This window comes from Diorhabda carinulata, chromosome 1 (genome assembly GCF_026250575.1).
Source record: "Diorhabda carinulata isolate Delta chromosome 1, icDioCari1.1, whole genome shotgun sequence".
Taxonomy (NCBI): domain Eukaryota; kingdom Metazoa; phylum Arthropoda; class Insecta; order Coleoptera; family Chrysomelidae; genus Diorhabda; species Diorhabda carinulata.
In genome coordinates, this window is record NC_079460.1 from 29,715,691 (window position 1) to 29,731,960 (window position 16,270).

The 16,270-nt window shown below is 28.8% G+C and overlaps 1 protein-coding gene across 1 annotated transcript; it reads left to right on the forward strand.

The window, feature by feature from the left end:
- The first annotated feature begins 7,754 nt into the window (after window positions 1–7,754).
- On the forward strand, window positions 7,755–15,968 carry LOC130894946 (ubiquitin carboxyl-terminal hydrolase 8-like). The gene is made up of 8 exons (XM_057802012.1): window positions 7,755–7,967; window positions 9,773–9,929; window positions 10,007–10,166; window positions 11,458–11,608; window positions 11,665–11,981; window positions 12,119–12,292; window positions 12,498–13,003; window positions 15,692–15,968. Exons 1-8 carry the CDS (start codon window positions 7,961–7,963, stop codon window positions 15,966–15,968), a joined length of 1,749 nt encoding a protein of 582 aa, XP_057657995.1. The 5' UTR covers window positions 7,755–7,960.
- Window positions 15,969–16,270: the final 302 nt, after the last annotated feature.

The following is a 16,270-nucleotide window of genomic DNA, read 5'->3' on the forward strand; positions in this document are numbered from 1 at the left end:
TTTGAGGTATTTCTGTATATTCTTTAATTTTGTCCCATTTTTTCATTAATATATTTTTCACAATGGTAATAGGTATATTTGTATATAAAGAAACCGCATCTAACGAAATAAATATATATTCATTAGAAATTTTGATACTTTTAATTTTTTCTTTGAAATCCCATGTGTTTTTGATATAGTATTTGTTTTGATATAGAATTTTTTTCAAAATATTTTTCATATAATTAGATAATGGGGGTGAGAGAAGTTTGAGTATTTGAAACAATCGGTCGAAGGGGAATGTCAGGTTTGTGGAGTTTTGGTAAACCATATATTTTAGGGGGTAAGGCATTGTAAATTTTCAATTTTTTTGCGTCTGATGGCGAAATAAAAAGTTGTTCTTCCCAAGATCGGATTATCATTATTTTGTTTTTGATAAAAATTCATAGGGTATTGTTTAATTCAATTCTTATCATGAAAAACTTCAATTCACAATCGATATTGAGCAAAATAATAGAATCAATTTTCTTGATGTCACATTATATAAAATTAACAATAACATAAAAACAGAATGGTATACGAAACCAACTTGGTCCTCAAGATATTTAAACTTCAATTCGTGTCATCCTATGTCACAAAAAAGATCAGTGATAATAAGTTTGGCTGATAGATCTGTCCAACTATCAGATCCTGAATTTAGATGCTTAGCTATTCAAAAAGCAAAAACTGCATTGAAAGAAATAATTAGCCGGAAAAAATGAATAGCATATTCAAGAAAAGGATAAACAGATACTACAATCAATTTAAAATCAAAACTGAAACGAAACATCAAAACATAAAACATTTCTTTACCATATGTACAAGGACTTTCCCAACAATTATCCAATTATTTCAATAAATATGATATTAGTATAAGTCATAGAGGACATAATGCATTATCCAAATATTCCACGAAATTAAAATCTAAAACATCAAAAAACAAAAGAAGTAATATTATATTATATACTATATATCAAGTGCCTAACCTAACCTAACTAATTGTGTCGCTGTCTACATAGGGCAAACATCTCAGTATTTAGAAAATAGACTAAGAGGTCATCAATTCGATAAAAACAATAGAACTGCATTAACAAACCATGAAATATCAAAAAAACATTATTATAAAGATTCAAAAATTCTTGAAACGGAATCTAATATACGAAAAAGAGAATTTTTAGAAATGGTTCACATCCATAAGAACGATAAAGCTATAAATGATAAAATAGATCTAAACAATTTAAGTAAAATTAATAGCTCTATTTTGTGAATTCTAATAAATTTAATATATTTGAGATGTGAAAACCAAGGAAAAATTAATTTTTCTGATTGGAACAAAGTTCTAAGTTGATTTTATCCTTATTTTGATATTCATGATGAAGGTGATCTATATATCAATATAAATAAGAATATTGTCAGTGTCAATATCATATTTTGATAAAGACTTGAAGAAAAGTCGAAACGTCAAAATTTATCTTTCTTTTAAAAACTATAAAAAAAACTAATTTTGAAACAGAAGAGACCTAAAATCACGAACATTTAGATGCATTGATATATCAAAAGGTCTAAGAAATAAGAAATTGGAGAAATATATATATATATATATATATATATATATATATATATATATATATATATATATATATATACGTTTCGCTTGTAACTAAAAGTATTATCAAAAGAATTATCTTTATAATTGAACTGAATGTTGTTTTGATATTTCGTGGTTCGTTAATGCAGTTTTTTTTCGTATTGATGACCTTTTAGTCTATTTTCTAAATACTCAGATATCTGCCCTATGTAGACAGCGTCACAATTAGTACAAGGCACTTGATGTATAATATAACTTTTTTTGGTTTTAGATTAATGAAATATTTGGATAGTGTGTTATGTCTTTTTTAAAAGTTTTTTAAAAAACTAATTTTATAACCACCTAATATCAAGACGATATATATATATATATATATATATATATATATATATATATATATATATATATATATATATATATATATTGTAACCTTATAATAATAAAAAAAAAATAAAGAAAGAAGGAGTGTATGTTGAACATATTTTATATATATATAAATATATATATATATATATATATATATATATATATATATATATATATATATATATATATATAATGGATAATGTAAGATTGAAAATTAATTTATTTTTTTAATTGTCTGTTAAAAAATGCAAGTATTGTTATGACCAACTGACAGACAATTTGTTGTCTAATTATTCATTCATATCGATTAGAAGGTAAAACCGTTTAATGAGAGTTTCAATAGATTTATGTACATTAGTTATAGCTGGCACATCAAATGAAAATATTAACTGCAACAGCTTTAAACGTCTGTATGAACCACTTTTCATTTTATATTGTCAAATTAAAATTCAACGTGCTTAAACATGGCATTTTGATAGTTTCATTTAAATGAATTCAAACTTGTTTTGTAGAATATTTCAGTGAATAACGTTGTTTTTAAAGAAATATCGTTAACATTTACTGGAGAATAGAAACGCCTAGATATATACATGGAATTCATAAAATAAAATTTCTCATCATTAATAGCCTAAGTATATAGACCATTTATAAAAATTCCCACTTTGAATTGGATTGTTCCAGCAACTTCCTATTTTTTCAATTGAATGCATGTTTTCTGTTATTTCGTAACTTTCAATCTATTTTTCAAATATCGCGGTATTTATACTGAACACACTGTTTGCACCAACACTCACAATTACACTGTCTGACGCACGTCACGTGAATGGAAAATATTGGGATCTAACCTCTATATGTTCTAACACTTTAACGACCGGTAAATAAGGTAAAACTTTACGTACGGACCAGATACATTTTATTTCAAAAAGTGTTTTAGTAATATGTGTACAATATAAAAAACGTACTTTTAACATGAATTAAAAAAAATTTCTGCAAATTAATTATGTGTCCATTTTTGGTACACACGGTCCTGTAGAGTTAAAGTCGGTTTGACTTAGTACGGGCTCATGTGTACCAAATTTGGACACCATACTTTTTTACTGAAACAGTATGAGTAGCAAAAAAACATTTGCTACATATAAAATTATTAAAATCTTTGCGTGGAATACAGGTTGTGGACACCTTTTCAGCATCAGTCATAGCCCGTGCCTGTCCAAATTTTTTAGCAATATCTCTGTAACATGATGAACACCTTCCATGTTGCTTGATATCTTTAAGACAGTGATTAGCTTCTGTTCGTTGTGATGTCCTGTCATCTAGTTTAGTCAAAGCCAGTACCAGTTCTTCACGAAATTGTGTAACGGACATTTTCTCCCTTGTGATTTGAATAAAAAGGAGATGGGCATTTACAACTGCCGTGTTTGTTAATAACTCAAAAATAATTTTACGGTACCACTTAATTCCTACAAATAAACAAATATTATTACGCTTTGCTTTTACAAAAATGCTTCACTTTACAAACCTTTTCGAATCGTAGATGCATATGCTGCTTTCTGATCAGAGACATCAATGAAAGATTCACTTTTATTGTATTCCAGTATAGTGGAAGGTTTTTACACAGTGCCTCTTCTCGTAACTACATCTTGCATTTCTGGAACATCTTTAGTGGTCAAGAACAAAATATCTCTTTTATCCCTCCATTTGCCTACAATTACATTTGGGTTGCTCTGCAATGCAGTCATTTCTCCTCTTTTTAACCTAGCATATATAACATGTGTTGGATTAAATTTTCTTTTCGGTCTTAGAGTTCCAATTAAGTGAGTACTAGCTGTATTTAGTTTGTAAGCAAGAGAAACACTTAAAACACATAAAAATTTTCAGTTATCAGCGTTCTGCCACTATTTAGTAAAGACGCCATAAGTTCCATTACCACATCTGTTGCAACACTGGTAGTCCCTGGTCTAGTTGATTTTCCCTCATATAATTTCAGTGTATAAGTATAACCACCATCAGCACATAGTTTGTATACTTTGAGACCATATCTGTGACGCTTTTTGTGAATGTACTGACAAAATCCAAGTCAACCACGAAATGGATTCATACTCTCATCTATACATACATTTTCTTGTGGAACACGCCATTTTTGAAAGTTTGTATTCATTAATTCAATAAATGCACTTACTTTGTACAACTTAACCTCTTTATTGTAATTTTCATTGTCGGCAACATGCAAAAAATGGAGAATAGATTCAAATCTATTTCTGCTCATTCTACATTGGGTAGTAATACCATTTTTATAGCAAAGGTTATTGCTCTAATAGTCGCGTAATTTGGGTTTTTTGTCTAGACCCATCCAAACAGTCAGCCCCAAGAAATATTTTAGCTCTGTACACCTTAAATCTTTCCAATTAGCAATCAAAGAATGTTTTGTAATTTTTTCGTCAATGATACCATCTTAGATACAATCTTAGATGTGTAATAACAGTAATATCTTCTACCGGTTTATATGTAAATTTATTCAATTTAAGGCGATTTGTCGTTTCCCTCTTAATGTTTACATCTGGTGTGTTACGTGAATTATTAGAAGCTAAATCAGAATCAATATTATCTGATTCGACATAAGTAGACTCATCCATCGAGCACAACCTCTTCTTCAATGTATCTACTTGTCGATGGAACTGGCTCTGTTGATGGTATTATATTTGATATTTTTATTTTTTAGGCTTATCTGAATAAACATATTTTCCTCTCCTTTTATGTACCAAGTCACTGTCATCAGAGTCAATATCACTATCTTGCCGTACAAACTATCATCGCTATAAAAATCACTACTTTCTAATATTTCTTCTAGTTATTTTTGTGCTAAACCTTTTTTTGTCATTATTAAATCAGTATTAAAACTATGAATTTAATAGTATAAATCAAACCAAACACAACTTACAACAGAATGTCAAAATGTAAATATTTTTATAACCTCAAAACACTTCTATATGTCAAATAAGTTATAACCTGATGCAAATGAGTATGCGGAGCCATTTCAATGTAGCTGTGCATCTCGCCACAGTCGAAAATACAACAGCACATAATCTGTGCCCAAATCTGACCACACGATCAGGGAAAAAATTTTGCTGTGCCCCAATTTGGTGCACATGGTCGTTAAAGTGGTGTTAATTCTATATATATATATATATATATATATATATATATATATATATATATATATATATATACATATATATATATATATATAGAATATATATATTCTGTAAAAATATATGTACAGTTTAAGTTCGAAACATAAATAAATTAATGGCAAGAAACAAGGAAAATTTAGTTAAGCCAGGATATTATCTCATAATTATTCTTTCTTATATGTTGTAAAAAAGTATTTTTAATAGTATAAAAAGTATCCAATTTAGAATTCCGGCTCATTAGTAAAATGCGTTATTAGACATAGATTTTATTTCTTCGACTTTTTATACTTTTTTTTTCGTTCCTAGATTTGTGTATAAAGCTCCTCATTTTATTAGATTGTACATGTCACAAATTTTGGATTATTTGAGTAATTTTTAAACTCAAAATCGTGAAAAATAATCAACCATCCTATATTTCAATGTATATTTTTTATTTCCATTTATTATTGTTCAAATTTCCATTATCGGGATATATGGTACTTTTTTACAGAATACCCTAATTTTAATACTGTATACAAAGTATTTTTCGATACAATAAAAACTAGTTAATTAAAGAAATCATAGACATAGAAATGTCTCCCAATCGTAATCTATTGAATACGTTTTGGGTAATATGAATATATTTAAATCAATGTTGTACTGAATATGATTGTTAAGTAATTGTAAATTTGAAAAATTTTTATGCTATTCGTTATGTGTACACGCAATGATAATTGAAATTAAGATGAATTTACCTGCTGCAATCATGTATCAAATGTTATATTTTATGTTAAACTTTATTAATTATTTGAATAAATTTTTCGTTTGTATTAATGACAGTACTTTTCTCAACCCTCTGATATGAACCCATAGATTACATGATATATTGAGATAATTTGAAATATTTAATTTATATTATTTCAATGTGAGCTTCGAGTCGTAGACCGAAAACTGATGTGCTCATGTATTTCCTTTGCATTTATTTAAAGTGCATATAATAAAATGACCGTTTTAACAGGATTTTGCTGATTCCTTGGTTGACATTGTTATTGACAAATGCTCTAATGACACCTTCATTTTTTTGTATACAGCATATGAAGTAGTTGTCCAAGAACATTGCCATTTATGGATCGTTCGTGGATCTGATTTCATTCATTCTTGTTTGGTGTGATAATAACATATCAATATACATATGTTAATGGAATAGATCTTAATTTTTCAATGTAGTGTCAGGAGTAAATGGTTTTCAAGGTTTCCAAATCTATATTTTCCTAAAAATTGATTTATATTACAATAATTTGAGGTAAATCCCTTCCAGAAGTTCTCACTAGCCAACATATATGTAAATATGTTGATAGTTTAATCCATTTAGCAAGAAGCCTTAAATGTGGGAGAAACTTGAAATGTTTGCCACTATGTCCATTGCATCAAATCTATAGTTTCAAAAGATACTCCAAATTTTCACAGGCTGGCGCAGACAGCATGAGCCTTATTTGGATCAAATTTTATTCAAGTACATTACTATATATGTCTAATAACATTTTCGAAAGCATAAATTGTGCCTAGATATATGCAATAAAAAATATAACTGATTATTTTTATCAAATAAAAGGAAAAATAATTACGGGATGAACACTTTCTTATATAAGATAATCCATCAATATTTCAATATATATTAAGTCACGATTGTATTATTGAACCCAATTAAACATTCGCATTCTTCCTCTATTTTACATGCTTAATCTTCGACTTGTACTTCTATTATACCAGCATTCTATATAGTCCTTGAACAAATCAGCATCGCGTCCCACCTCCTCACTCGCCATTATATTCTTTAATGGTATCCGTTGTTGCTCTTTCTAATCTCAATAGCTTTATCTATTGTAGTTATAATTTCTTATTCTTCTATATTTTTCAATTTATCTATTAGCTTATTTTCTATTTTCAATTAGTATGTTTTGTATGTCCAGTACCTAGAAAATAATTGGATATCTCTTTCCAAATTCCTGATTCAAATCCCAGCTTAAGCTGGTTTAATTATTTCTATTTGAGTTTCATTAATTTTGTATGCAGATTTTCTTTCCTTTTCTTCTTAAGTAATTTTTAAACAGTTTTTTTGTCTTTTTACTAAATCCACAAATTAGCAAATCTATAGTTATAAATATATTTTTCTTGGCGTCTAACATCCAATCTTATGCTCATGTCCGATAATAGGACATGCTCATAAGCGTTCTTCAAATATACCGCCAAAACTTTAAGCATACTTGCCAAATCTCGCACGAAAGTCCGTCTGCTTGTGAACAAGCAACCTATCGAGAATTGACACAAAGATAGAATAGGTATTGTTGTCTTACTTACTCATAGGAGTATTTATGGAATATGTTTTACACCAAATGTTGTTGAGGATTGATGAAAATGAAAGACAATTATTCAAATTTCTACTTAATCACATAAGAATAATTAATGTAGTCAAAATTTTATCATATTTCTTAATTTTAAATACTAATACAGTTTAATAGTTGATCTGACAATCCTGCATTAGAAAAAGAATAGTTACAATGGGGTAATTTCATGAAACAACAAGCTTAGTGTCCATTATTAAGTTTGTGAGTGATCTATTGAGTTACTTCGTCATTATTTTTCCGTTTTCACCTTTTGGTTCTGTTAGTAGTGTAATTGTGCTTAAATATAGTCCATTTGTATATATTTGAAGCAAAATAATATTATAATTTCAATTTCGTTTAGTTTAAACTGGCTCCTAAAAGTTTTTTCAGTTTTTAGTATAAAAAATTATGGGTGTAAATGTGTGACGCTTAAAATGGAAGGTATATATAATTTTTATTATTAATATTATATTGATATTATTATTAAATTGTATTCATATTGGCCTGATAAAGATACTTGGTACAAACACATGAATGAGGCGAACCATCCGCATTCAAATATAAGTAATTATACTTGTAATTAGCAAACTCATACTCATGAGTACTGAATTATGAGACAGAATATGAGTGAGTACAATATATAATATTCAAAGTGGAAGCCTGAATCTCGAGAAATTTTAAATTTCTCGAAGTTTCGGCTTCCATTTTGAAGCCATTATCGAGTTGGAGGGTGGAGGGGAGGTTGTTATTCGTTCACCAATATAATGGAAATGGAAGCTGTAAAAACTTAAAAAAATAATTACGGAATCGGATCACTTTATATATATATATATATATATATATATATCTTACCTATAAATTCAACTTCATACATAACAACCTAACCTAATCACCTAATCTAACTTAAAAACATTTAACCTATTATGACCGAGACTTTTCCTTTTTTTTATAAAAGTTTGTTCGTGGTCGAATACAAGAAGAGCAAAAAAATTACATATATGTAAAGTTAGGCCGTTTAGTTATAGACTTACGGGAAAAAAAATCATATTTATTTTGTATGAAAAATTACAATACATTCAATAGATAAACCTAAATCACACTTTTTACATATAGTTGTTTATAATTCCACTCAGGGAAAGTCCGACATCTTGATTCTTCTAGATCCCCATTTTCAATCCAGCTCATATTATCCTTGAGACCAATTTTTTATAGCAATATTTCTGTAGCTTTATTTATGTTCGTGTTATTAGTAGTACTCTTCGAATTACTAGGTCTTCAGAATAATAGGAAAAAATGCGTTGTTTATTCGAAAGCTCTATTTCAACTTAAGATAAAAGTTGACGGCTGTTTAGATTATCCTACTTCCTTGATCCTCGTCGAGAGAGTTCTCATCAGTAAGGACGTTTGGATCTGGTGGCTGTATAAATATATCTTGTGCCTCATCAATGTAAGCAATTTCAAGGGCCTCTTCTAACGTTAGGGAACCCCTAGAAACAAAAAAATATGTTTTAAAAAATTGTTCTATTAACTAGTGTCTAATAGCCTAGCGTTACTTATATGTAATGCTTTCGCTAATGTTTTTATTAGAAATAAGATTTGCCAACGAAATATACATACTATTTCTACTAAAGAAAGCAACTACAAAAATAAATTCAAGCTAAAACGGAAATGTTTCGTAATACTTACACGACACTAATGCCAACTTCTTTGTCAATATTCATAATTGTTGCAAATCACTCATTAGCAAACAAACAACCTCGAGTACTAACTGCGTTGGTAGAAACAAACCGTTAACATAATATTTCAAGATGACACTGATAGCATCATTTAGCCACAAAATGCTGAAGTATTGAACTTATTTAATTTTAAACCGAATGCTACAAACGTTACTTATAAAAATTTGATGTCATTAATAATCTAATCAATGAAAATTTACAACGATTTGAATAACAACCATGATAAATAAGCTTGATATTTATCAAGCGTAAAATTTTTATATTGATTTTTGAATCTTATGAATTGAATATTTTTCTTATAAGAAAAAACAAAACCTAACCAAAGACATTGCAATTTGTAATTAATTAATTTTAGATATTTTTATGTTGTACTTTGACTATAATTTCAGTCCCCGATGATAAATACATAAGTATTCGAACGCTTGGGAATATATTAGAATTAGTACACTTTGGTGTTTAATTTGGCCACAGTCCCACTACTAAGATCTTTATATATATTTATTTTTTCAGATCATTTCATAGAACCTGAGAAACTACTCTCAATCCTTCAATCATGTGATAATTTTCTTATAGTTGATATTCGTCCAGTTAAAGATTTTTTAAAAACTAAAATCAATCCCAGTAAAGGGTATATTATTAACATTCCTGAATCTTTCATAATACCAGGGTAAGTATATTCTATTGGTATTTGAATAAACAAAAATTTGTATTTTTATCAATTACTATTTTTTGGATTATGTTTAGATCTTCTGCAAATGCTTTGGGACATTGCCTTGAGTCTTCGGCAAAAAAACTTTGGGACAAAAGGGACCAATTTCATATCTTAATTCTATTAGATAAAGATACTATACAACGCAACTATTTAGGCACAGGATTATCAAGATTGAGGAATATTATTGTAAAAGTAAGACCTTTTTGGTGTGAAATTAGTTCAATAATTACATATATCTGTGTTTCAAGAAAAAATTAGTACATTGTATATAGAAAATGTCAGTGGATGTAGATTTATTACATAATACGAGTATTATCTCCTAATCAGATGTATACAATTATTGAAGCCAGTTTTTTTGCATCTAACTAAATAAGTTTGTTATAGCAAGTTTTTCATTTGGAAATATTTTTTAGATTGAACCATATATCAAAGTTCTTTCTACAACTTTCATATAATTCTGATATATACTTGAATTTTTTTACATATAGAATTAGAATGTTTACTTTTTTAATATTTGGTATGGTAATCTAATACAGGGTTCTTTTTAATTAATGCGAGGAATGTTTCTCTGTAGTCGCATATATCACTTAAAAAAAGTAATATATAACAAAAATGTAACAGAAATGTTGAAAAAATACCAGTGATTAGTCATTTGCGACTACAGAGAAACAGTAAAGTAAATAAAAAATAATAACTACTTATTAAGAATATAAAAAATGAAAAAGTGCAGCATCATGGTACATTAACCACTTGTTTGGTATTGGTATGATATCGAGTGTGTATTAGTTCAGGGAGTATTGTTATCTCATCTGTTAACAAAATATTAGTTAGAAAGTTAGGATTTCGTTTGTTATAAAATGTAACCAACTGATGAATGTCATAGCTTATTACTTACGCTGCTTTTATTTCATCTAGAATGTCTCATAGTCTTATGTGTTAAGAATAGCAGTAACACATTTGAACCTTTAGTTCAGAGGCAAACATCTGTAAGCACTAATTTTTTTATGGGGGAAGTAGAACCTTTGCGAATATTGGAAAATTGGCCAGCGGTTTCTTTATTATGACAAATGCACCACATGTCGCGAGTTTTTGGTCGTCCTTAATAAAAAAGTTTAACACATTGAAGGAAATTGACTTAAAGTGTATGTTATCTTTTTACTTTGTTCTAAATTGACCGTATTTTTATAAAATTTCGTAATTCCACGGAGAGAAATTTCACTCTGTATATAATAAGCCTAGACTTTATAAACAGATATTAAAATTGCCTTCCACGGAAGCAGACTCGGGTAAAAGAAGTCCTTTAATTCATCGTAATGTTTGCTAAAAAAATGAATTGGTGATTGTGAAATGAATAAGTATCTAAAATTAAATTTCTAATTGAGAAGAAATACCCTCGTTCTTGGGAAAGGTGGTGTTATCAAAAGTCTTTAAAAAGGGCGCATGATGTAACCCTTTTTTCTAATAAATATTTATTATTATCTAGTGTGATATATGGCGTAGAAATACACATGAACCAGTTATATTGAATGGAGGCTTGAAAGAATTTGTTCAATCTTATCCCACCAGAGTTATCAACGCTCATAAGCTTTTGAAGCAGGTTAATCCCGAGATGTACAAGCTGCAGGAATTAGAAAGTATAAACTGTCCAGAGAAGTTGTACATCATTGTAATTTTTTTTTTTTATTATTAGAATTGGAACACGTGAATCGATATTTAGGCTCATTCTCAGAGATAAAAGTAGAGGCTAGAATGCTGGAGGACATTTCCCCTTACAACAGGGACAGCAAAAAAATTGTTTTACCAGAAGCGTTAGTTCCTGTGTGTAATGAAATTGATAACATTAAAATTGATACGGCTGTGGAAGAACATCAGAAAACAACAAAACCATCATTTCATGGAGAGAGTGAGCATGGAAATACAAGAGGAAACCGATTGATAAGAACAAAAAGAATCAGAGCTTCTTTTTTGAAACCATCATCTGTGGCTTGTATTGCCAGACCAGTAGCTGTAAGGAAATTTTATTTTACATCGTTTTTTTTCATTTGTTTGAATTATATATATATTTATATATATATATATATATATATATATATATATATATATATATATATATATATATATATATATATAATATAATGTTCCAGATAATTGAAGACGGTTTCACTGGATTAGAAAACGTGGGAAATATATGCTACATGAATAGTTTGTTACAGTGCCTAAAAGTAATTCCTATCATTAAGAAAACTTATGTTACATCTGACCAATATCTGTCTTATACAACTAAAAAGCTTCCCAATATTAATAATCATCTAGCAGAAGTAAGTAGTTCTCATAGAAATTAACATCCTCACTTATTTAAATATGAAGCTGTTTATAAATGATTAGCTTTAAAAATATTTCAAATAAAGAGCATTCTGAATCATATTCCAACATTAAAAATAATTTTTAAAAAATCAACGAAACTGAAAATGGCTATTAAATGTCTAATTTCAATTGAATAGCTTATTAAATCATATATTTTAGGTCCTACGACAGCTTTGGAGTGGAACAAGAAGTAAGCCTAGAACATTTTTTATATCACATTTCAAAAATCGGATATGTGAGTTCGCTCCCAATTATAACAGAAACACTCACGAAGATTGCTTCGAATTTTTCTTGTTTCTGTTCAACTTAGTCAGTGAAGATTGCTCAATAGATTTACCTATTAAAGTAGAGACCGAGAGTGAAAAAGCCTGGTTTAGTCACTTAAAAGGCCGTTCTTCTTTTTGGATTGAAACGTTTTATTTCCAATTTAAGAATATAAAAGTTTGCCGCAACTGTCATGAAACAAATGTATCATTCGAGACTGAGGGGGTTTTGTTTTTACCCGTACCAAACAAAAATTGTACTTTAGATGGCCTGATTAATGACTACTTGAAAGAGAGCAGCTTAGTTGATTATCCATGCAATAACTGTAAATCAGTTAACACTATAATAAATCGAAAAGAAGTCTCCATTGAACCCAAAGTTTTTGCTGTGGTACTGAAAAGGTAAGTTAATAAGTTGTATTATTAGTATCCCAAAAAATAAAAGTATCAAATATATATGGGGTGAGGAAGAAAGACTAATAAAGAAATAGAGGAACTTGACTTTATAGTGTAAGATCTGAACCTAAATCGACCTTCAATGAGCTGATAATAAAATAAAACCGTCAATAGTGGTGACTTTGTTCCTCGGGGTATCTTTTCCCAGTTTTTGAGAGAATGTACTTACACGTGACACGTGAGGCGCCTAATGTATTTGGATCAACCTTCCCAGATATACCGTTGGCACCACTGAGTTTTTGGAGGTCTAAAAATTTCTCATCATTTGAAACAGCTGTTGTCTCTACCAAACATTCAACATGTGTTTTATAGTGGTGTTGAACTTTAGTTTGTGGAGCCTCCCTGAACAAAAGGTGAGTTAGATGAACTATATAGTTTATTTAGGTATATCATGAGGATTGACTATAAGTTGTTTTTTTTGTTTAATTCGTTCAATTAAAATTCAAAAACCTCGTGGGCAAAGTCATCTCGCACTGCACCAGAAAAATGTGGTTTCTTTGTTCACCTAGTTTTCTTGTTTAATCTTCATTAAATTACTTATTTTTAATATAAAATGCTAATTTTACCTATGAAAATTATTAAAGTCTTATAACCATTCCACGTTTTTCTATCTACTATACAAAGTGAACAAAATGGTTGAATTTAATCATTTCTTCATTTATCCTATTCTCCATTTAGAAAATTCTTTACCAAGATCTCAAAACTAATTTTGATGTAATAGTTTATTGTAATTATTTTCCTATTTTCTCCCTCATTTCAAATATTCCCGCCCTCATACGCAATTACAAGGGAAAACTGGGTACACGACATAACATAAATTATTCGAAAGAATTTCTGCAGTCGGACCATGAAGAAGAAGACTGTAGACAACTGTTTCCTCTGGCCAACGTATGGAACCAGATAGCATCACATACAATGTTGAAGATATCCTTGTTGGAACATTACATGGGAAAAATACTAAGCTTTTGTATTGATGGGGACATATAAGTTTAATTCTTGCGAACATCTGACAAGGGAAAAATATTCGGATTCCTTGGAATTTTAGATGAGGCAAGCATTCAACGCGCAGACATTGTTCTCAAAGCAGATACTTAACAAGAAAGAAGAGATTTCCATTTTTTTCAAGATTTTACCAAATATTTCTGAAGTGTCTTTTAATTTGTTTGATGTGTGTATTGAAGTGTTTATTTGGCCATTCTTTATTTTCATTAGGTGTTTTTAAATTGTGATCTAAATGAGTTTTTTGAAGAATTAAGCTTGGTGTTATTCAAGTTTATGAAACTTTTTTTATAAAAATTTACATTAAATTAGAAGAAGTATGGTGCAAAAGAAGACAACGAACCATTTTTAAACCCGATTAAAAGTTTTGACTCCTTTATACTATTGGATTTTCCTACTAAGAAATAATTTTGAGAACAATACATGTAAAGATATTTATTAAATTTTATTTTTCATCAATATCATTTTTGTATTTATGCAGTTCTGTAATAAAATTACTAAATGTAATATATGTTCTTTAGTCTATCTTTTTTGTTATATTAATTTGAATTTTCGACAGTCCACTTGTTTTGTCTTTTTTCAGAAAGAGCAAAATAATTTCAAAGTGAGTAATTGATATTTTCATTAATTACATTATCATATTTGGAATAACCAAAACTTTTCTATTATAGATATATTATTATACTTATAAGCCTTATATTTGTTTATTATTTGTTTAATTGATGTTATATTGTTTAATATTTTTTAATTATATTACATATATTGGATTGTGATGTATTTAATCAGTCATTTTTTTGCAATTCATATGTCAGTTGCTCCAAACTAACTCATGCATTCACTATATGGAGGGTAATTGTTCGCAAACCTCTATAAGAACCGAATGTTTTGCAGACAACAGACAACCCTATATCAAAGTGTTCGCAATAAAACATTGTATTGATAGAAAATATTTGCAATTATACAATTAAGTAAAAGTAACTGGCATCGAAATCTGCACATTCTATATGTTTTATACTTTAGTTCAGGATAATATATTTTTATTATTTTGATGTCGCAACATCCACTGAAATAATGTTTTGAAAAATAATAAAAAATATAAATAGGATTTATTTTCTTATCAGCTTGGTGAAGGTCGATTTAGTTTCGGATATTCTACAATTAGAGCCTAGAATCAAGAATTTTATTAAGGGACGGAAATTTACGACAATGAAATTTTAAGAAATTACATAGGTTAGATGACAAAAATAGTGCTATAAAGGATCCAGTGGGCAAAAGAGGAAATGGAAACTAAGGGAAATATCTGTGTTATGGAAGATCTACAATATTCAGAATCAGAAAGAAACAGCTCCCCAATTGGACACAAAGCACTAGCAAACTGTTTAGTACACAGGGTTTGAAACATGTTTGTTAATTTTTGTAATATTGCCGTTGCTGCCTTAGACTTACACGGTCTGTAGAGCATACAAAAAATAATTCTTACAAAGTATCATCAGATGATGAGGAAATATCACTACTTTTTCCTTGGACTAAATTGCCGTCTTATTGAAATTTCTCTTTTTAAATAGTTATTTAGTGAATTTATATGAGTCATTTCTAGTTCCAATGATATTAAATATGTTAATATTTTTATTTTAGATATTATTCTGATGGTGCCAGATTTCGTAAAAACGAGACACAAGTGGATTTTCCTCTTAAACATTTGAAATTTGGCACCTCAGAATACAAGTGCTACAGCGTGGTTCAACATTCAGGGACTTTGATTAGGGGACATTATTATGCAGCTGTAGAGTTGAATGAAGAACTTGAAAATTGGTATCAATTTAACGATGATATGATAACTCTCCTCCCATTACAAAATCGTAGTAGTAGCTTGAGACGCACAGCAACGGGTTTCTTTTATGTTCGACAATAATAAAATATCAAATGTCATATACTGAATAACATTAATATCCATTTCTGTTGAAATATTTTGATGAAAAATGGTATTTGAAATGTTCCATGTTTCACTTCTTTGGTTGTACTTTCTCTCACTTACTTGTGAAAGTCGCAATTATTTTTTTAGACACAGCTATTCAATTTTTAATCTATTCACATCGACTTCAATACATTCTAGAAACATTTTCTATTTGTATATTTGCCTGTATATCTTCTCATTGTTTTTTTCTATATTTAATCGGCAATCTACGACGTGCTAGCGCGTTGAACCTTTTTAAA

Excerpts from the sequence above, each read along its gene's own strand:
- LOC130894946 (XM_057802012.1), top strand. Across the intron at positions 10,167-11,457 it reads TGAGGAATATTATTGTAAAA|TGTGATATATGGCGTAGAAA; the intron begins GTAAGACCTTTT and ends ATTATTATCTAG. Across the intron at positions 11,609-11,664 it reads CAAGCTGCAGGAATTAGAAA|AATTGGAACACGTGAATCGA; the intron begins GTATAAACTGTC and ends TTTTATTATTAG.